General features: G+C 49.0%; 8 protein-coding genes across 8 annotated transcripts; 5 read left to right on the top strand and 3 right to left on the bottom strand.

The window, feature by feature from the left end:
- Positions 1 to 13: 13 nt before the first annotated feature.
- Positions 14 to 1,576, top strand: BDV27DRAFT_128736 (nucleotide triphosphate diphosphatase NUDT15). The gene is made up of 3 exons (XM_032067043.1): positions 14 to 685; positions 799 to 1,010; positions 1,076 to 1,576. The coding sequence occupies exons 1-3, from the start codon at positions 580 to 582 to the stop codon at positions 1,355 to 1,357; spliced, it is 600 nt and encodes a 199-aa protein (XP_031927292.1). The 5' UTR covers positions 14 to 579; the 3' UTR covers positions 1,358 to 1,576.
- Positions 1,577 to 2,023: 447 nt separating this feature from the next.
- Positions 2,024 to 2,997, top strand: BDV27DRAFT_116304 (prefoldin subunit 5). Its single transcript, XM_032064671.1, has 4 exons — positions 2,024 to 2,208; positions 2,280 to 2,566; positions 2,628 to 2,745; positions 2,829 to 2,997. The coding sequence occupies exons 1-4, from the start codon at positions 2,163 to 2,165 to the stop codon at positions 2,894 to 2,896; spliced, it is 519 nt and encodes a 172-aa protein (XP_031927291.1). The 5' UTR covers positions 2,024 to 2,162; the 3' UTR covers positions 2,897 to 2,997.
- Positions 2,998 to 3,268: 271 nt separating this feature from the next.
- On the bottom strand, positions 3,269 to 6,157 carry BDV27DRAFT_172493 (uncharacterized protein; the record flags this gene model as incomplete). The annotated part of the gene is made up of 9 exons (XM_032075886.1): positions 3,269 to 3,983; positions 4,035 to 4,325; positions 4,378 to 4,961; positions 5,020 to 5,250; positions 5,306 to 5,435; positions 5,496 to 5,538; positions 5,598 to 5,933; positions 6,036 to 6,058; positions 6,153 to 6,157. The coding sequence occupies 9 exons, from the start codon at positions 6,155 to 6,157 to the stop codon at positions 3,269 to 3,271; spliced, it is 2,358 nt and encodes a 785-aa protein (XP_031927290.1).
- A 690-nt stretch (positions 6,158 to 6,847) lies between these two features.
- BDV27DRAFT_128732 (origin recognition complex subunit 1) lies at positions 6,848 to 9,475 on the top strand. Its single transcript, XM_032067042.1, has 3 exons — positions 6,848 to 7,706; positions 7,762 to 7,892; positions 7,953 to 9,475. Exons 1-3 carry the CDS (start codon positions 6,909 to 6,911, stop codon positions 9,418 to 9,420), a joined length of 2,397 nt encoding a protein of 798 aa, XP_031927289.1. The 5' UTR covers positions 6,848 to 6,908; the 3' UTR covers positions 9,421 to 9,475.
- A 143-nt stretch (positions 9,476 to 9,618) lies between these two features.
- On the bottom strand, positions 9,619 to 11,589 carry BDV27DRAFT_128731 (WD40 repeat domain-containing protein). Its single transcript, XM_032067041.1, has one exon. It carries the CDS (start codon positions 11,206 to 11,208, stop codon positions 9,850 to 9,852), a length of 1,359 nt encoding a protein of 452 aa, XP_031927288.1. The 5' UTR covers positions 11,209 to 11,589; the 3' UTR covers positions 9,619 to 9,849.
- BDV27DRAFT_128729 (ankyrin repeat domain-containing protein) lies at positions 11,586 to 12,801 on the top strand. The gene is made up of 6 exons (XM_032067040.1): positions 11,586 to 11,689; positions 11,743 to 11,768; positions 11,874 to 12,002; positions 12,091 to 12,213; positions 12,270 to 12,599; positions 12,676 to 12,801. Exons 1-6 carry the CDS (start codon positions 11,632 to 11,634, stop codon positions 12,724 to 12,726), a joined length of 717 nt encoding a protein of 238 aa, XP_031927287.1. The 5' UTR covers positions 11,586 to 11,631; the 3' UTR covers positions 12,727 to 12,801.
- BDV27DRAFT_116281 (M protein repeat protein) lies at positions 12,676 to 15,988 on the bottom strand. The gene is made up of 3 exons (XM_032064670.1): positions 15,490 to 15,988; positions 13,935 to 15,430; positions 12,676 to 13,867 (listed from the first exon to the last, which is right to left on the bottom strand). The coding sequence occupies exons 1-3, from the start codon at positions 15,635 to 15,637 to the stop codon at positions 12,926 to 12,928; spliced, it is 2,586 nt and encodes an 861-aa protein (XP_031927286.1). The 5' UTR covers positions 15,638 to 15,988; the 3' UTR covers positions 12,676 to 12,925.
- Positions 15,989 to 16,107: 119 nt separating this feature from the next.
- BDV27DRAFT_116263 (H(+)-transporting V1 sector ATPase subunit H) lies at positions 16,108 to 18,173 on the top strand. The gene is made up of 3 exons (XM_032064669.1): positions 16,108 to 16,513; positions 16,588 to 17,107; positions 17,170 to 18,173. Exons 1-3 carry the CDS (start codon positions 16,210 to 16,212, stop codon positions 17,774 to 17,776), a joined length of 1,431 nt encoding a protein of 476 aa, XP_031927285.1. The 5' UTR covers positions 16,108 to 16,209; the 3' UTR covers positions 17,777 to 18,173.
- The last annotated feature ends 403 nt before the right edge of the window (positions 18,174 to 18,576 follow it).

Genomic DNA, 18,576 nt, shown 5'->3' with positions numbered 1-18,576 from the left:
AATGGGGGTAGTTGCCACCTGGTCAGCTGGGAACTTCAGAAGGCAAAGTGCTTTCGCCACTTTTCAGCCTTCTAAATATGGGTCATCAGGCCTCTAAACTCGTAATCCCCCAAGGCCAGTTTCACGGTAAAACACCCTGGTTTGCCCACCAATGTACTACTCTCGGAGTGCTCTCCTAATTTTATATTAGTAGCACACCTCATTGTGAAACAAAGCATACCGTGTCAGAGTGCGCCTTGGCACGGCTGAGGCTCATTCAAGGTAGGGAGTACCCATGTCGAAAATCATACAAAAGATCAAGTTCAGTCATTAGTATCCACGGATGTCGTACTACTAGTACATGAAAGGGGCAGTGACGATGCTCTGATTGGTAGGTAATCTCACAGCCCTGGGCTTAGTAACCTGTCCTATAACTACAACTTTTCTATACAATATAAAAGAAACCTCCATTCCTCTCTTATTTCAACAGTTGCTCTACACAGCGCAGTACTTGCACATTCCTTCTTTTCATAGGACCTCCACTTTTACACTCCATCCAAACAAATCACCGATATTCTTGGTTCATAACTTCGAATCCCAATGGATAAGAATGGCAAAAAAGTCGTCAGAACCGGAGTGAATGTCTTCGTCTTTAATAAAAATGGTCAATTCGTGATGGGACTCAGAAAAGGCAGCCATGGCGAGGGTATACTTCTTCCTCTCCCTCTCCCCCAAGCCTTCCACATTGAGATATCCTCTATGCCCTCCATCTAAGCTTCTATATATATATATATTGGTAAAACATACTAATGTTCCCAGGTACCTGGGGTCTCCCTGGAGGCCACATAGATTTCGAAGAAAGCCTCGAGGCTTGCGCAGAGCGCGAAATTCACGAAGAGACGGGCTTCAATATCTCCGATGTCGAGTTTCTCACTGTTACAAACGATGTCTTCAAGGAGGAGAAAGAGAAGAAGCACTACACTACCAACTTCTTTGCGGCCAAACTTGAGGGTGGCGCAGGTAACGCTGTGGTAAGTCTCAACCCGGGTCACTAATATACTTCTGGTTTCTGCACTAACAGCCCAATCTTCTATAGCTTAAGGAACCGCATAAATGCGATGGATGGAAGTGGTTCACCTGGGAAGATGTCAAGGAGCTTTATGAGGCACAAGATGCTGCTGAGAAAGCGGACAGGGTCTCTGAGTTTGAAGGGGAGAAACTGTTCCTCCCCACGATGAACTTGTTCCGGCAACGAGCAAAGCTTCATCCACTGGAGGCGTATAACGCGATACTGAGAAATGAGAACAAGAAGCCTGTGGTCGTTTCTGCGTTCGATCTTCTGTCTGCTCATCACTCGCTCGATGAATGCTGTAATTGAGGAGCCAAGGCAGATTGAATGACATACGCTATGCTTTTCGACGCCAGTTGGAAACCAGTCCATGATTTTTTTTTCTTCCTTTTTGATCTGTGCCATGAAGTACGACGATATGCTTCCAATTACGACGAATTGTTTCTGCTTACTTCCTTCAACAACTTTGTACCTCTACGCTTGCTATCACTTTTAGTATGGACTATGAATACGTTGTCATTCTCTTGAGTCAATTCTAATAAACTGAACCATAAAAGGTAATATAATAAATCCATCCTCAATAATCATGGAGCTATCCCTTGTGACTATCAAATGGATATATATTCCACCACATCGAACACACCAACCTAGAAGGCATAGGGCACCTTCTCGGGCATTTCCCTCAGTAAACCAGATAGTCTAACTAAAATAGAATCAAACTCACACCTCGACCACTTTGACCATTAGATAAAGAAAGGAAGAAAGAAAGAAAACATAAAATCCTCTTGCAATCCTACCCACTTCTAGTTGGTTCAAACTAAGCATAAAAAGCACAAACCTGACTAATCGACACAGCAAAACTCCACATAATTACATAATCCGATCAACGACCATACCCAAAAAAGCAAGCAACCCACTGCCCGCCGCGGCGGGCATAATCAATCCCAAATCCAAACGATATCAACCAACGGACGAGGAAAACAACCCAATTCCTCGCACCGTTAACATTCAACCAAAGTCCACTTTTCCGCATACACATAGCTCGGACTTACGCAATATCATCCAAAAACAAGGGAACGGAAAAGTGAACGAAAGCGCCATTGCATAAATCAAAATGGCCCCTCAAAATACCCCCGCATCAGATGCTCCTGCGGGCTCAGGTATGGCGAACTTCTCAGATATGGCTGGTTAGATCTGCGGGGATGGATAGCTAATCTGAGTGAATGGGTAGTTAACATCAACTCGCTTTCTGTGCCGCAACTTCGGGCGCTGCAGACTCGTCTTTCGTCGGAATTGGAGCATTTGACGTCGTCGCATGCTAAGTTGCGCGCGGCGCAGTCGAAGTTTAGGGATTGTGTGCGGTCGATTAATGAAGGTGTTGTTGGATCTGAGAAGAGGGGGACGGATGGCAGGGATGACATCTTGGTGCCTTTGACGAGCTCGTTGTATGTCAAGGGTAAGCTGGCCGATCGGGAGAAGGTGCTTGTGGATGTTGGAACGGGATTCTATGTTGAGAAGGTGAGTCTATGTCCCCTACCCTGAGGGTTGATTTGAAAGCTGATGGCCTATCTCTGGGCAGACCGCGAAAAAGGCGATTGAGTTCTATGAGGACAAAATTAAGAGTCTAGAGACGAATCTCACAGAGTTGGAAAAGATTGTACAGACGAAGAGCTCCCAGCAAAGACTCTTCGAGGAGGGTAAGTCGAATATAATGCCATATCATTCTCTAACTGTCCCGCACTCAGCCTGCGAATGCGTACCGTAAGCTAACTATTACCAGCTCTGAGACAAAAATTGCTTAGCGAAGGCACTCAATCATCTGGTGCTGCCGCTGCGGGTGGTGGTTAAAACCTGTCAGATGCTTGCAGAGGCGTCCGATCATCCAGTGATCGGTCAGGGCAAAATAGTCAACAGAAATAATAAAGGAATGGTATTTGTTACAGTAAGTGTTGGCAATGGCAAATCATCAACCGTTTCGTATGTAAGCTCCTGCTTTGCCAGCTGAGAAACATCGCACGCTTCCAAGGCTTTTGCAGAAATGTAAGACACGTTAAAACACATATTCGACGAGACATAAATCCCGCACAATGAAGGGAAGATCACAACGAAGCAAAAGCAAGATGGCCTTGCACCTAGACTTTGAGCCATGATATTGTCGGTCTGTCGGTCGCATCTATGAGTTAACAACCAGTCGCTCTCATAAAGATTAACTTGATATGTCTAGAATAGAGTGCCAAGGTCGGCATCCAACATCCCAGCAAGGCCCTTCACCTCAAGTTTGGGCGAGGATCCATTTGAAGGTGGCTGGCTTTTGGTTGCAGCAGAAATCATCGAGGACTCGGTGCTCACCTGTATTATCCTGGCAGTATTCTCTGAGCTGGAACGGGGCTGTGCTGGGCCTAGAACTTCCGCCACTCGTTTCACTAAACCAATAAACTCCCAGAAGCCCTCGCTCTTGTCATCCGAATTGGATATCATTCTTGGCGGGAAGAAAGTGTGAAGCTCTGGGCTGTGCCGTGCGGAATGCCCAACTGACAGGTTCGCTTGCTCTCCCATCAAGTTATCCCAGTTGGAATTGAATATAGATGCGCCCCAGGACGTGGATGGGACATCGCAGATCTCACCCGTCACTAAAGCTGGTGCTAGTGCTTGTCCCTGAAAAGCATCCGTCTTTAAGCGGCTGTATTCATCGTACCTCGCTATCTCTAATATGTACTTGGTGCCTTTCAGTCGGTACCGGATGGAGGTTTTTTCCACAAATCTGGATACCGGTGCTGAACTCGGAAAGATCACTTTTCTCTTGGGCTGTGCAGAAATGTCACCTATGGTTGTAGTGCGTCGGAAGCCGATCGAGTGCGAAAACGATTTCAATGCAGCATCGATGGAGGATGTCTCATAGAACTCTAGGGATTTGATTTCAAGTTGCCAGTCGGCTCTAACAAGGATTCAGTCAGACCTAAATGACGAAAGATACGAATTTACCTACCTTTCGAAATCAATAACACCAATCTGTAGGGGTGGCCTCCTGTCCCTTGACTGGCCGCTTTTGCGAGGCCTAAGCCATCGGCGTTGAGTTACTTCATATTCCTGCGCCCCGGGGCTTCTAGCAAATTCAGCTTCGAGACGAAGTAGAGCATTATTCGAACCTAGGAATTCGAAGTTCACGGAATATGCAGGCTCAGCATTTTTCAGCGAACAGGATGTACTTTCGTAAGGCTCGAGAAGATCGGTAGACATGAAACATCTAGCCAGGAGCTCATCTTGACCGACCCGTAATCTATTTATAAGGTATTAAAAACTAGGATGAATAAATAATAAGGAGTCCATACCCTGGAATCAGACGGCCTTTCGTTTGCTCATGCAATAGCATCTCTCTAAACTCCTCAAAACTATACCCAACTTTGTCGTTCTTGGGCATGTGATACTCATCAAGCACAAATGAACCAAGGTTAACACGCATACGCAAGTGTCCACGGACAAAGGAGACACCTTGCAAGGATTTTGAAAGGGCGCTCAAGATGTGTGTGTTGTTCTTTGTCTGTATCAAAGTACGTCGATTCTGCCACTGCTCTGGCGAAAGGCTCTTCACCCTCTTTCCATGGAGAAAGGCTTTCGCAAAGAGAGTATTATTCTCCACGACAATCTTGTCTCTCAGGGTTTCTGGTGGCTCTAAAATGTAGGCTTTCGACCTAACGTGGCTATTGGCAACGGTCTCACTCCACTTGGTCCTAAGAAGCTGTGCGATCTGCCTCATCGTATCATGGCTATGACCAAGAGCACATATATAGTCCGGGGCATTCTTTGGAAGGTAGAGGTGACAGCCAAATTTCGCCCGAATGATATCAAGGGCCTCGAGTTGTTTTCCAAGAGATTCCTTGATCGGTGGACCATCGTTCGGCCACAAGAAAAAAAGCTTGGATGACGGATCTGTTAGAAAAAAAAAAGAAAAGTTTATACCTTGATATACTGACCTGCTCGGGAAAAGCTGAAGGCGATTCCGGTTCCTTCCTCAGAAACAGCAGTATATTCTCACGTCTTTCCTTGAAATCAACACCCATTTCTTTGTTTGCGGAATAGGCATTGATTTTAGCCCATTCCGTCCTTTTATGTGCGGCTGCAAAACTATTGCATTTGGCAAGAAGCCTTTCAATCATTTCTATGGCCAAAGCCACGTCTTGTGGTTTACCCCATAGCTGAATGACCTGGAGTGAATGAGCACACTACCGTTCATTGATATTTGACTACGAAATGGCTTACCTTGTCAGTATAAGATGGAGGTTTCACATACGCGCCCGTTCTCCTGCTAATTTCCTCGAAGACTTCATGACGACCTTGGGTGGCTGCAGGGGACTTTCCTGAAAGTGTCGATCTTGCTACTCCGAAGAACCTATATGCCGTATAATAATGAGCATTTTTTCAAGGACGAAAGCGATCTGAAGGTGCTTACTCGTACTTGAAACTGCCAAAAGAGGTAGGCAAGTTGAAAATCGCTTCAGTGTTACCCAAGGTAGTGTTAGCATATTGGCATCCGAAACTAGAGAGAGCCTACCGGAAGGTTCACTACCAGCTCTCCAATTTGATTTAGCAGGTGAGTCGCGGAGAAGATTGCTGGATTGGCGTGAGGCTGCGGTGTTGGAGTATGCCCGTCTAGCCTGCACGCGCCCCCTTGTTGCCCTTGTTGCCCTCGATGCACCTCTACCTCGCCCAATGCTGTTGGCTACAGGAGCTGCGGTAACTGCGGCATATGAAGACTGTGGATTCTGTGTCTCTATCTCTTTTCGGATACTATCTTTGGACAATGTTATGCGAGCCTGATCAGCCACTGTTCGAGTAGTTTCTCCACGGCTTTTCGATGTGGGCCGCCCGTAACCAGGTAGCAACCATTCTATATGGCGCATTTACTGGTCAATGAACAATTTCAAAAGAGCCTGGGGTAGCAAGGGACATGAATTGTCTCTTGTTTCTTACTGATAGAGATGTGTCTTACCTTTAGCTCCCGCGGTTTCGTGACTGCAACGGTGTTAGCATACAAAGAATAGACGGGAGGAGGGAAACAGTTGTCTCAGGTGAGAGGTAAAGAGATGAACTGAAATAGAGAACTCACTCCATGTCTTTTATCAAGGAGAAGCTCGCAACAGAGTTGAAGCTCTCCGACAGAGATAGCTGCAAACGGCGAGCAGAGGCGATGGGTAGGCTGATGAGAGTTAGGTGAGTAATAGGTAACAGAGAAGAGAGAAAGTTACGATAGAAAGGTTGAGTCAATAGATCTAAATCAGCAGGTTGTAAATGACGAGCATTCCTTTGTTCAGAGGATGATAGGGGAATGAAGGTGAAAGTGAAAGAACATACGCTGATGATGAATATGGAAAGTGCCTCGTCACGGGGCGAGGACCCTGTGACCTGCACCAAGAACCTCACCGGCATGTTTATGATTGAAAAACAGCACTGTTGCCTCTGAAACAGTTGGTGGCGCTCAGACCAAACGATGGTGGCTCACTGCATTCAATGATGTTTAAACCATTAGAAGTCACTATTCTCAGGAATATATGGAGTAGTATCTCTAAACAAATTAATGGAAGAAATTGATTATCGATCTAAAACTGTAAGGCGTTGGAGATGAAACTTCTTTGTAGTTATGTTCTATGTATACTTAATCAACGCTAAGATTATATAGATCGGAGTGAGGCTTTATTATTGGACGAAGACAGAGCAATGGGGCGCTAAACCTGAAAGGGGTTAAAGTGGACTGCGCGCTTTTGGACGCGTTGTGGATCCATTTTCAACCTTCTTTTGTTTGCTGTTCAATTGCCGCAGACCATCCCTTCCGCCAGCAGCTATTTGCCCATTCCTTCGAAAGAAAATGGCTATAGACACTGCAGATGAGAATCATACTCTGCAGTCTCGCAGGCGTAGTGCGCGCAAGCAGGCCCAGCAATGGATGACCAAAGGAGGTCTTGTTCGCGATGATTCTGATGACGAACTTGGTGATGAGGACCTTCCGTGGGAATGGATATATGCTGCCGATACTGCTGAGAACAAGGAGGATGCTGTGACGGACGCTCCAGAAGACACACCGAGGTCAAACCGAAGGCGCACCTCCCGGGCCAACGCAAAGAACCGTCGATCAATTATTGGAGCCCGGATGGGTTCGTTTGAATGCAAATTGGGTCAGGTCGTGTTGCTTAAATCCCCAGAGTCAGGCAAAGATTGGGTGGGAATCATCACGGAATTTATCGAGGAAGAGGATGAAGCGGATGGTGAGACAGTCAAGTCCGCCAACATCATGTGGTTTGCTTCGCCAGACGAATTCATGTCGACAAGGAACAAGAGACGAACAGACGCTTTGCCTAATGAGCAATATCTGACCGCCGACTTCAATGTCAACCCTATTTCATCAATTAACGGTAAAGCGACGGTAATGTCCAAGGATGCGTTCTTCGCCAAATACCCGAATGGGGCTCCGCCGAAAGGAAAGGAACAATTGTCAGACTACAACAAATGCATTGTCTGTCGTAGAGGCGTGAATCAAGTTCAAGGGAGATACACCGAGGAATTTGTCTGGGAAAATGTCTACCGGGAGGATAAGATCTTCGATCTGATTGCTATGATCAAGGACGGCCTGAAAAAGGCCAAGAAGCGAAAGCAGGGTGATGATGATGTGAGATCCAACCGACCTTACTCGAAGATTAAGATATTCTGACATTCGAAAACAGTATGTTGATACCAAGGACAAAGAAGATGATGACTTTCAGCCTGTGACACCAAGGAAGAGGCAGAAGTTAGCCACGAATGCCACACCACAGTCAAGACGTCAAAAAGCTCTGACTACCCCCACACATAAGAGGTTTGTTACATATATCCGACTAGATATAGGCAATCCTGGTGCTAATGGCATATTGAACAGAATTGTTGTCAAGAAACCCCTCGAATTCACACCGTTGGGCACTCGTATACTTTCTCCATCCCATTTCGCTTCTCCATATCGCCAGGCACGGACTCTCCTACATGTCTCTACGGTCCCTACCTCATTACCGTGCCGGAAAGCAGAATTCGACACCGTGTACAACCATCTAAGCGCTGCCATCATGGAAGGAACCGGAACATGTATCTATATCTCGGGTACCCCTGGAACTGGCAAGACGGCAACAGTCCGTGAGGTGGTCGCACAGTTGAACGCAGCCGTGCTTGCAGAAGAGATGGACGACTTCATTTTCGTTGAGATTAATGGCATGAAAGTCACCGATCCACATCAGTCCTACTCATTGCTTTGGGAAGCCTTGAAGGGCGACAGGGTGTCTCCTTCCCATGCGCTTGATCTTCTCGAGAGGGAATTCTCACATCCATCACCACGACGTGTCTCATGCGTTGTTCTCATGGATGAACTTGACCAGCTGGTAACCAAAAACCAGTCTGTGATGTACAATTTCTTTAACTGGCCTGCCCTTCGCCACTCCCGCCTCATTGTGCTCGCTGTCGCAAACACTATGGATCTGCCCGAGCGAACACTAAGCAACAAGATTTCCAGCCGTCTAGGTCTTACTCGTATCACATTCCCTGGCTACAAACACACCGACCTCATGGAGATCATAAGCACCCGCCTGGCCAACATCCCAGGAAACATAGTCGATGCAGACGCCATCCAATTTGCAAGCCGAAAGGTGGCTGCTGTTAGCGGTGACGCTCGACGCGCATTAGACATCTGCCGCCGAGCAGTAGAGATTGCCGAACAGGCCAGCGAGGCAGCTAAACTGGAACCTATTCTAGAAGACGGCAACGCAGATGAAACCGAGTCTATGCCACCAACGCCCAGCAAGACTCCTGCGAGAAAGGAGAGATCAACCAACAAGCAGTCCGCCCCTCCAAAAGCTCAACCGCCACATAAACAAGGACGTGTCACTATCGCTACTATCAAACAAGCCATCCAAGAAGCAACCTCAACCCCGCTACAGCAATCCCTACGCTGTCTCCCGCTCTCGGCGAAGCTTTTCCTTGCCGCTCTCTTGGCTCGTGTGAAGAGAACTGGGATCACCGAATCAACCTTTGGCGACGTACTTGACGAAGCGAGGCGAATTGCAGACGCTGCAGTCGCAGTTGCTGGCGCGGCTGGTGCAGGTATTAAAGAGTACCTACTCAGTGGTGAGAGCGGTGCTCGCGTGCGTGCTTTAGGCTTTGCGGCTATGGAACTCATGAACTCTGGAGTTCTTGCCCTGGAGCACGGACCAGCGACGAAAGGACCTCTGGGAAGTGCTGCCATCCCTAGTAGAGGGGACAGAAGTGGTAAAGTTAGGCTGAGGGTGGCAGCCGAAGACGTAAGGGCTGCGTTCCGGGAAGATATAGAAGCCAAGGGGTTAGGGCTGGGCACGGATCAGTAGCCTTTTGTATGAGCAAGACGGTCTTTCCAACCAACAGCTCCTGCACCTCATGAATGGTAATGTACAGATGTACGATTCTGTGTCCGATTTCCCCGTCGTTTGGGCCATGTATTCTACAAAGTCATTTATTAATCGAATAATGATACCCACTTGTATGTCAAGCGAATTATCCACTACAAGTCCCCGAAGATAAACAAGTTTAACAGCGTAAATCAAGCAAGTTTCGAAATGTTTCAAGCTTAATATGATACAACAAGAGAGAAATCCTTTTATAAACCCTACCAAACCCCAGTACTAGTCACAGGTAACAAACAGTACATCTCGAACGCTAAACTCCATAAGTGCGTGAAGTGAACATGCCCGATTCTTATATCAGATCCAGACCAATGAAGGGTATAAACATGACAGACGGCCAACAACAACACCAACCTAATATCTCTGTCTGCCAAGAGTAGGAGCCCAAGTCACAGGGTGCGACTCAGGTGTAGCCTCATCATCCGGCTTCCAGACCTTGATGGTCTTATCTGCCTCACCAGTAATCAGACGCAGGCCTGTCCGGTCGAAAGTGGAGGCCATGATGCCTGCCTCGGCATCGAGCGAACCAGGTTGGGCCATGGTATCGATCGACTGGAAACGGTATCCGGTCTTCCAGTCCCAGAAAGACATAGAACCGTTGTCGCCACCGGAGAAGAGAACGTTGTCTTCGTTCACGGCGAGAGAGTTAATGACAGCATTATGACCCTCGAAGTTTTGCATGAAGTCACCCTCGGGACACTTCCATTGCTTGATGCTTCCTGTGCTGGCACTAGCAAATGTGAATTCCCGAGGGTGGATAGCAAGGTTTCGGACACCCTTCTTGTGGTGAGTTAGGACACCCATTGACTTTCCAGCTGCAAGATCCCACAGACGAACGGTGGAGTCCAGAGAGCCAGTAATGATTTGTGGATCAGCTTCCTGACACTTGACATCGGCAACAGTTCCTTTATGGCCGGACAATACGTGGATGTTACTCCTCGTTCGCATATCCCAGACTCGGGCAACACCGTCTCGACCACCTGTGACCAGCAGGTCGAGGCGAGGGTGTAGAGCTAGCGTATATACACCACTTAGATGGCCATGGTAGTGACGAATGACCTTATTAGTCTCCAGATCCCAACATTTCACCATCTTGTCCTCTCCACACGAGAAAAGGTAAGGATGCCGGGGTGACACAGCGAGTCCGCGGACAGTGGAAATGTGGCCTGTAAGGGTCAGGCGCAGGGCACCAGTCGCCAGATTCCAAATTTTAATCGTCCGGTCACCAGCACCACTGGCAAACCACTCGTTGTTTGGCTCCACCGCCAGACTTCGCACCCATCCCAAATGTCCAGAAATTACTCTCATCAGTTTCCATGGGGCGTGCCAGTCGGGTCTCTGTTGTCGCGTCGCGGAGGGTCGCTGGATCAGGCTCTTGGGTTGATCCTCATTACCAAGGCCACCAGCAGCCGGGCCTTGAGCTTTCTTCACGAGGGCCATTGAGGCGCCGCTGCCGTCTACGGGCGCCTTCGCCTGGGCTTGGGTTTTGGGACGCTTCGTGCGCCCGGCCGCTGCTTTGGCTTGCTTCTCTGCTAGAACTGGCGGGAGTTCCTTCACATGTTCATATTCCGCTTTCCGTCTGTAAGAAACGCCAATCGATCCATCTCCAGTCGAGGGTGTGACCATAAGATAATCCGCGCCGAAAAGGTCAGCAGTCCTCTTCGCGGATCTGCGCACGGCCTCTTCGGGCGTAATCGACGATATAACGTCCATATTCGTGGAAACTCTGAGATCGTATATTGGGAGTGTAAAGCGAGATGGTAGGCGAAAAGAACGTGTCGTTCACGTCTGGAACCCCGGGCAAAGGGGTTCTGACGGTCAGTTGGCGATAACAGCAATTTACTGCCTCATTCAAGATGTATTATTGAGTGATTGGACAATAAACGCGAGCTGGTGGCGAGAATCGTTGGTGGAGAGAAAGAAAGACTGGCGATGACGAGTCTGGAGGGTTGGTTGCGGTTCCTTTTTTGACTTTTGGCGGAGAGCTACATAATATCTGCCTGAGGCTGTAAGGCACACAACAGGTGTCGATGGCAAAGCTTCCCCTCCGCCCTCCGCCAATAGCTCCGATCTTATCGTGTGCAGCTATCCGACAGCTCTCCGACCGACCCGCATCTATGAATTCTATAGCACATCATGGACCCTCAACACGATGCCAAATTTCCTCTACATGAGGCCGCTCGAGAGGGAAGAAGTAAGCGCAATATGGTATTCTATTAAGTCATGATACTTACCAACACTTGACAGCTCAGGTGGCCGAGTCACTTCTAAACGTAAGTGCTGCCCCGCATCATCTGGAGCTGTCTGTCTCCATTTTATGGCCAGAGCTATCGCAGTTTCCGGAGTATATCTTGGATGCTTACTTTCAGGACTAACAGGCAAATCCGAAGCTTGCCAATATCAAAGATGATGACGAACGCCTTCCCATTCATTGGGCTGTAGCATACAATCGGCTTCCTATCGTGGAGCTATTGGTGGCCACCAAGCACTTCGATCCAGATGTTGAGGTAGTCTCCTGCTCTTACATCCTGCGATTACTAAAAACAAAGAGGTAACCTGGGTTATTTGCGATCAACCACTTACTTGATATCACAGGACGGTTCAGGCTGGACCCCATTGATGATCGCAGCCAGTCTAAAGAACGCCGAAGGAGATCCCATCATCGACCTGCTCTTGAAAAAGGGCGCAGACGTAAATGTCAAGAGTAACTCCGGACAGGTCCGTCTAATCTCAATCAATCAAAGCTTTGTCACTAACTGTAACTCCAACTCCAGAATGCGCTTCACTTCGCAACCTCCAAAGCCAGCCTTTCCACCGTTCGTACCTTAATAGCCAACAAATGCAGCGCCAGAGTTAAAGATAAGCGCGGGCAACTAGCACTCCATCGCGCCGCAGCTATCGGGTCCTCACCAATCATTAAGGTTCTTCTCCAAGATGGGAAAAGCCCCGTCAATGCCACGGACGTGGACGGTCTGACTGCTCTGCACCATGCTATCTCCGAGGGCCACGGTGAAGCTGCGATCACTCTGCTTAAGGCTGGTGCTGAAACCGATACGAAGGACGCCAATGGTATTTTGGCTATTGACATGGCGCCGGATGCAAGTGTAAGTAATCCATTCGTTTCCGTATAACAACCTTTAGGCGCATTTCTCTGGCTATTGCGAGGCTAACTTCGTCAAGGTTCGAGAATATATCCGGCAAACTGCAGAAATGGAGGGTATAGAAATTTAAGAGACGTGGCACATGGTTATGGATACTCGGAGCTTTCCGAAGCTCATCATAATGATCTAATAGTAGCAATTAGGAGAGATATTATATTCTTTTATGAAAAGTCCTGTTTCGCATAACATCGTCTGAGGTATTGAACGTCCAGGCAAATACTATGTACAGAAGTGAAAAGGATTATCTTTCAAGAGACGTCTATAGGCTTTCATTTCATGGTACTATCCACCAGCTCTCGGTAGATTTTCTTGACTTCGGCAATATCAGCCTGGAGCTCTTCCACTTGCTCACTCTTTTCACCCAGCAGCTCAAGAGTAGTCTCGTAACGCTCCTCTAGCTCTGCATGTCGCTTCTCTAGTTCTTGGATGCGGGCGTCGGCTGTCTTTTTCTCCTCAGATTCCCGCATCAGATCCACAACTTGTTGCCGGGCTTCATCGCGTTGGCTTACAATACGAGCAAGCTCATCTTTTGTGGCAGCGCGTTCGCTTTCCAATCGGCGAACCGTCGCACTCATGCGCTCAACCAACTGGACCGATGGACCGGCGCCAACAGTGGACTCCGAGATGATGTCATTGATTCCCCGGGAGTTTTGGGTCAGCGCTCCACCAAAAGCGGATGGCGTGCCCGGACGGGCAGAGAACTCGTCTGGTTCGAAAGTAATTGAGGGGGTCTCCGTAAATTGCGAGAAGGAGGCGCTATTTGCTGGAGGTGAAAGGAGACCAGATGTAGATGCTGGGAATGAGTTCTGTCGTGTTGGTGTGCCTACTTCTGGCGACGTCATGGGCAGAGTCGAGGACCGGCGACTTGATCGCAAGTCAGTGAGAGAACCTACAGGCTCTAGGGCACTTGGCCTGCGACTGTACGCCACTGGTGATTCGGTACGTTGTTGCTGGGTGAAGATGGCAGGAGGCACAACCTGCTCGCGCCATTTCATTCGTTCTTCCTCCAGCTTCTGCGCCCACGTTGCATCGCACACTTTCTTCTGTTCGTCGAAGTCTTTCTGTGCCGAGACTAAATCGTCCGCAGCTTTTTGAAGTTTCTGCTCCAGTTTTTGCAGCTCCTGCAAGCGTTCCTCGAGTTTGCTTTCAAGATCATGCTCGACCTCTTTTGCGTCCTCGAGGTCCTCCTCGGCCCTTTTAGCTTTGAGATTCTGCACACATAGATTAGTCTCTATTTGGTCAAGAAAAAAGAATGGAGTTGGGACAAATCATTCATACCACTTCCCGAACTCTCCGCCGCAAGTCTCCCTCTCGGCGTGTGGCTTCGTCTCGTTCTTTCTCTACGTTGGCTAAGCGCGCAAGTAATGAACCTTCCAACGCCTGCCAATTTTCACTAGCAACAGCGTACTGCGTCTGCAATGTCTCGATCTGGCGTAGAAGCTTTGCTTGGGCATCGCCAGCTACCCCGGATGAAGCTTCTTCCGCTCTAGAGCGAAGAGACTCCATCTTGCTCTCCAACACAGATTGCTCGTTCTTTAATTCGACCTCCAGTACTCGTGCCCTTTCCTTCTCTTGCTCGATGGTACTCTTAAGATCGCGTATCTCTGTCTTCAAGCTTTCCTCACTTTCATCACGCTCGGCCTTGATGCTTGCCAGCTCTTCTTCCAACTTGGCTGCATGGCGCTTTTCCTGCTCCAGCGCATCAGACTGAGCTTTGGCCTCAGCTGCCTCGGCTCGCGCAACTGCTCTGGCAAGTTGACCTTTCATTTCCTGAACTGTTTGGCTCAATGCATCTCGCTCCGCTGTAACTGCTTCAAGATCTCGCGAGTTTTTTGACTGAGACGTCAATGATTCATTGGCTCGTTTTTCGGCAGCTTCAGCCCGCTTAGCCCTGGCCTCAGCGTTGCCCAGATCTCTTGCCAGTTTTTCTGTTTTCCTGTGATTTTCAGTTTGAACCTTCGAATTCTCCGCCAATTGCTGCCGAAGTTTCTTGATCACCGTACGGTGGTCCATCTCAGATTTCGAAAGTTTCTGTCCTTCTTCGAATAATAGTGCGATCTTCTCGTCCTTCTCCCGGAGTTGTCTCTCCATACTTCCAGGTGCTTCCGCCGCCGCCGCTTTCTTGGCGGACTCGGCAGCTTCCTTGGTCAAGTACTTCAACTTCGATTGCAATGCGTCAATTCGCTCAATATGTTCGTACATTTCCGCTTGCCAGCGTGACTCGGCTGCCTTGTGTTCTGCCTGTAACTGTGCGATAGTCTTGTCCACATCGTTGAAGGCAGGCTCGATGATATCACTCGAACCATTCGCAGTGTCCTGGGCAAGATCCTCAGATGAGCGTGGGTTGTCAGCTTCGGTTTCCTGTAGCTTAGGTTCAACGCCATTTTCTTGTACAACTTCGGTGCTCTTCTCTGAGTTAGCCTCTTGCGATTCGGAATCCTCAGTCGATGCGCGCGAGGTGACAATATCTTTCGAGTTCCGTGGTGAGCCGCTGTCATGGCTTGTTCTGGAGGCTGCTATTGACGAAGATTCATCGGCAGGAGTGACGCTTTGGGCACTTTCTTCGAGATTTAGGCTGCTACGTCCAAGGCTCGATTCAATATCCATGCTCGACCGCGCGCCATTACTCGGGACCGGACTGGTGACGGGAGAGGGGACTCGACTCGAGGATTGGGAAGCGGGATTGGTATTGATATTGGATTTGACAACAGCGCGAGCCAGACGCTCCTGAAGGCGATCATTTTTCCGCGCATTTGATGAACTTCGCGAAAGATCTAGACCCGTTAGTATGCGACGAAATATAATGAGCTAAATCAATTTGGGAAAGCCATACTACCAGTCTGACTCTTCGTCGCCGTACTTGATTTTGGCTGTACTTGTTGTCGCTGCTCCTCATCGGCCAAGATCATATCCAGTTTCGATTCAACGCCAGCGACAGCTTGCTGCAGAAAGGATCCAACCTTCCATTTTTGTTGCGACATTATTGTAATGCGATCGGAGGTGTCTTAATTAGAGGCATGAACTAGCTACTTCTAGCAGCACGTCCGACTGGCTCTCTGGCATGAAAGGCGGCGGTCTTTGACAATGCCTGCCGTCACAGACGCACTGTAAAGTAAGTGGCACTAGGCAGATCGATGATTCCTGACTTTCCTGCGGGGAAATGAGCGTGGGGGGTGGTTTGGAGTTATACGTATAAGGAACGAGGGGTTGGAAACGAAACAAAACGAGAGACTAGAGACTAGACTAGAAGATATCAAGAGACATGAAACAGACAAGGACAAGTGCAACCACGTAGCAGGAATACGAACGCTGGGTGTCTGGCTTGCGTGGACGAGAAGGTTGGAGAGATTACTGATTGAATGGGGCTTAGTATGGGTCTTGGCGGTAGGATGGGGAACAACGTGAACACCGGAGCTTTCCTTCATTCGTAACACTCCATCATCATAGATTCCAGCCCTCTCTTCATCCTCAATCACCCCTCCCACCCATCCCGGTTTTCTTCGCCTCTCGCTGTTCCGGGTAGGCTCCATTTCTACCCTGCAATACCGGAACTATGTCGACCATGTCTTTGGAGCCTCCCATGTACCTCAGCTCTATCCAGAACAACATCCGAGCTCGGCCCATCCCGTGGGAGGGAGCAGTTCGAGCTGGTAACATCACCGATGATCACTTGAAAAAGATCAAGGCAGTGGACAAAGTTCGCAAAGACCAGCGACGCCAGACTGTAGAGGGCGATATCTCTGGCTATGTAAGCCTGCTCTCTGGAAGTGCCGACGCCAAGAGCGTTCTGGACTCCGCTTCCAGGAGGACCGATATCGTGCAGTATATCCTTGTGCTGGCAGCGGACTTGATCAATGGTGAGTATACCTTTGGTTCCAAAGTGCGCGCAAAAGTATAGAAGTCATGCTGACCCGATTACTCGGCAATGTAGACGTTCCAGCGCTCTCGTCTGCCCTAATCGCGCATCCCGATCCCTACAAGCCATTTCTCCCCCTCTTGCGTCATTCTACGAATGCTGATGACCCTATTCCGCTGCTCACTTCTACCTTCCTGACAAACCTTGTCTCTATCAGCCTCGCGTCTTCGTCTAAGTCTGCGGCCCGAGATGAAGAGGCACTTCCACAACTGTACACGTACCTCTCCAGTCTGACCCAAAACCAGGACAGTGGGTTGCAAGACATCGGTGTCCAAGAGTTGTCGGCGTTGCTTCGTACATCTAGGTCTCGGGAAATCTTCTGGAAGCAGAGGGGGGAAACGGTGAACCCTTTGATCGACATTCTACGTGCGGCGACCGGAGGCAAAGATACCAATTCCAGCACCGTGGCTGGCAGTTCGCGGGCGATCGAGCCAGGCCTCTCTGGCGGTGTTGGACTTCAACTTCTGTATCGAGTCCTTCTTGTTATTTGGCAACTGAGCTTCGAAGGCGCGCTAATCGGGGATGACCTTCAGGCGTACGTACTCTCCGCCTGGTCAAATATATTGCACCCTGATTGAGCTTTGCTAACGTCCGCAGGGACCACGAATTCCTTCAGTTGTATACTTACCTCCTGCGCCTCTCGCCGAAGGAGAAGACAACACGACTTCTTCTTGCAACTCTCAACAACCTCCTTTCTTCCAACCGTACAACCCTATTGCCGGTCGCTGTGTTTGTCCGCCTCCCTGCCCTTCTTTCGAACCTCTCGGGCCGTCATTTGACCGACCCCGATCTTCTTGAGGATCTGAAGACTCTCTCGGACATGCTCGACGAGTACACTAAAACTCAAACTACGTTTGATCAGTACGCGGCGGAGTTGCAGTCAGGACACCTCCGCTGGTCCCCACCCCACCGTAACCCTACGTTTTGGAAAGACAATGCTCGGCGCATCCTGGATGATGCTAACCTTCCCAAGAAGCTAGCAGAGATTATCTCTAAGGAGTGGGACAATGACAAGCAGGTTCTCGCGATTGCCTGCAACGATGTGGGACATCTGGTGAAGGAGCTGCCCGGACGACGAGCACAGCTGGAAAAGCTCGGGTTGAAGGCGCGAGTTATGGAGCTGATGGCCGACAAGGACGAGTCGGTACGTTGGGAGAGTCTGCGAGCAGTGGGCGAGTGGCTTCGGTACACCTTTGACGACTGATTGCTCTTGGCGAGATGCTTGTTACTTGTGATTATATTACCCAGTGTCTGTTACTTCTGTGCTGCTTGCTTTGGACTTTGCCGATATAGAGATAACCAGCTGCATTGTATTGATTGCGCAGCGTACGTCGGCCAAGTGTCTTCATTACTACTGCGCATTTAGCGGTGTTGATTTAGTGGGATAAGTAAATCATCCTTGACGTTCTAGAAGGACATGCCATGTGCTGCAGTGGAATGCCGTCGAGTACTATGCAACCAACCCCACGGGTTGTAATCGGCTCGTGGCGAAAGGATCTAGCCTTTGTGAAACTTTGGAACCACAACCCCGCAATTAGAAATGGATTTACGGAGTATGCTAAACCGTTCGTTCTTAAGTTTGAGCGCTCCTTAAAATTGAGATCAGGCAACACGCAATTCATCTCCGGGGGGGGGGGGGAAATTACTTGGATCCTCTCTATGATTTCTCCATAGTGTCCATGTACGTACAGTAGGCACGACCCTCCGGTGGATCTTTGGCCTAGATGATCAGCCGCTATACAGCACTCCGCGGAACCGTTATCTCCATTTATTCCCACTGATACGAGCGACCCTCCACGGGGATTCGTGCCACACTCTCGTTACGCACAGAGAGCCGACATTTTGCTAAATACCTCTTTCACCTTTCCCGTTGATCTCACGCGATTCTCTGCACAGTTTAGGGCATTTTTTGCGGCCACCAGGAAACAGCCGAGGTAATCAACCGAGAAAGGGTTCCAGAGAAAGATAACGTGAAAAGCAAGAAAAGGGAAAATAAAAAAAAAA

Source organism: Aspergillus caelatus, assembly GCF_009193585.1.
Source record: "Aspergillus caelatus strain CBS 763.97 unplaced genomic scaffold BDV27scaffold_94, whole genome shotgun sequence".
NCBI lineage: Eukaryota > Fungi > Ascomycota > Eurotiomycetes > Eurotiales > Aspergillaceae > Aspergillus > Aspergillus caelatus.
Note: the sequence above shows the minus strand (reverse complement) of the source record. Positions and strands in the feature narration are given on the sequence as shown.

Coding starts and splice junctions, on each gene's coding strand:
- BDV27DRAFT_116304 (XM_032064671.1), top strand. CDS start 2,163: ATGGCCCCTCAAAATACCCCCGCATCAGATGCTCCTGCGGGCTCAG. Junction 2,567..2,627: donor CGGGATTCTATGTTGAGAAG/GTGAGTCTATGT, acceptor ATCTCTGGGCAG/ACCGCGAAAAAGGCGATTGA. Junction 2,746..2,828: donor GCAAAGACTCTTCGAGGAGG/GTAAGTCGAATA, acceptor AACTATTACCAG/CTCTGAGACAAAAATTGCTT.
- BDV27DRAFT_128732 (XM_032067042.1), top strand. CDS start 6,909: ATGGCTATAGACACTGCAGATGAGAATCATACTCTGCAGTCTCGCAGG. Junction 7,707..7,761: donor GAAAGCAGGGTGATGATGAT/GTGAGATCCAAC, acceptor ATTCGAAAACAG/TATGTTGATACCAAGGACAA. Junction 7,893..7,952: donor ACTACCCCCACACATAAGAG/GTTTGTTACATA, acceptor CATATTGAACAG/AATTGTTGTCAAGAAACCCC.
- BDV27DRAFT_116263 (XM_032064669.1), top strand. CDS start 16,210: ATGTCGACCATGTCTTTGGAGCCTCCCATGTACCTCAGCTCTATCCAG. Junction 16,514..16,587: donor GGCAGCGGACTTGATCAATG/GTGAGTATACCT, acceptor TCGGCAATGTAG/ACGTTCCAGCGCTCTCGTCT. Junction 17,108..17,169: donor ATCGGGGATGACCTTCAGGC/GTACGTACTCTC, acceptor TAACGTCCGCAG/GGACCACGAATTCCTTCAGT.
- BDV27DRAFT_128736 (XM_032067043.1), top strand. CDS start 580: ATGGATAAGAATGGCAAAAAAGTCGTCAGAACCGGAGTGAATGTCTTC. Junction 686..798: donor AAAAGGCAGCCATGGCGAGG/GTATACTTCTTC, acceptor TAATGTTCCCAG/GTACCTGGGGTCTCCCTGGA. Junction 1,011..1,075: donor GTGGCGCAGGTAACGCTGTG/GTAAGTCTCAAC, acceptor AATCTTCTATAG/CTTAAGGAACCGCATAAATG.
- BDV27DRAFT_128731 (XM_032067041.1), bottom strand. CDS start 11,208: ATGGACGTTATATCGTCGATTACGCCCGAAGAGGCCGTGCGCAGATCC.
- BDV27DRAFT_116281 (XM_032064670.1), bottom strand. CDS start 15,637: ATGTCGCAACAAAAATGGAAGGTTGGATCCTTTCTGCAGCAAGCTGTC. Junction 15,431..15,489: donor GACGAAGAGTCAGACTGGTA/GTATGGCTTTCC, acceptor TAACGGGTCTAG/ATCTTTCGCGAAGTTCATCA. Junction 13,868..13,934: donor GGCGGAGAGTTCGGGAAGTG/GTATGAATGATT, acceptor CTATGTGTGCAG/AATCTCAAAGCTAAAAGGGC.
- BDV27DRAFT_128729 (XM_032067040.1), top strand. CDS start 11,632: ATGGACCCTCAACACGATGCCAAATTTCCTCTACATGAGGCCGCTCGA. Junction 12,003..12,090: donor ACTTCGATCCAGATGTTGAG/GTAGTCTCCTGC, acceptor TTGATATCACAG/GACGGTTCAGGCTGGACCCC. Junction 12,600..12,675: donor ACATGGCGCCGGATGCAAGT/GTAAGTAATCCA, acceptor AACTTCGTCAAG/GTTCGAGAATATATCCGGCA.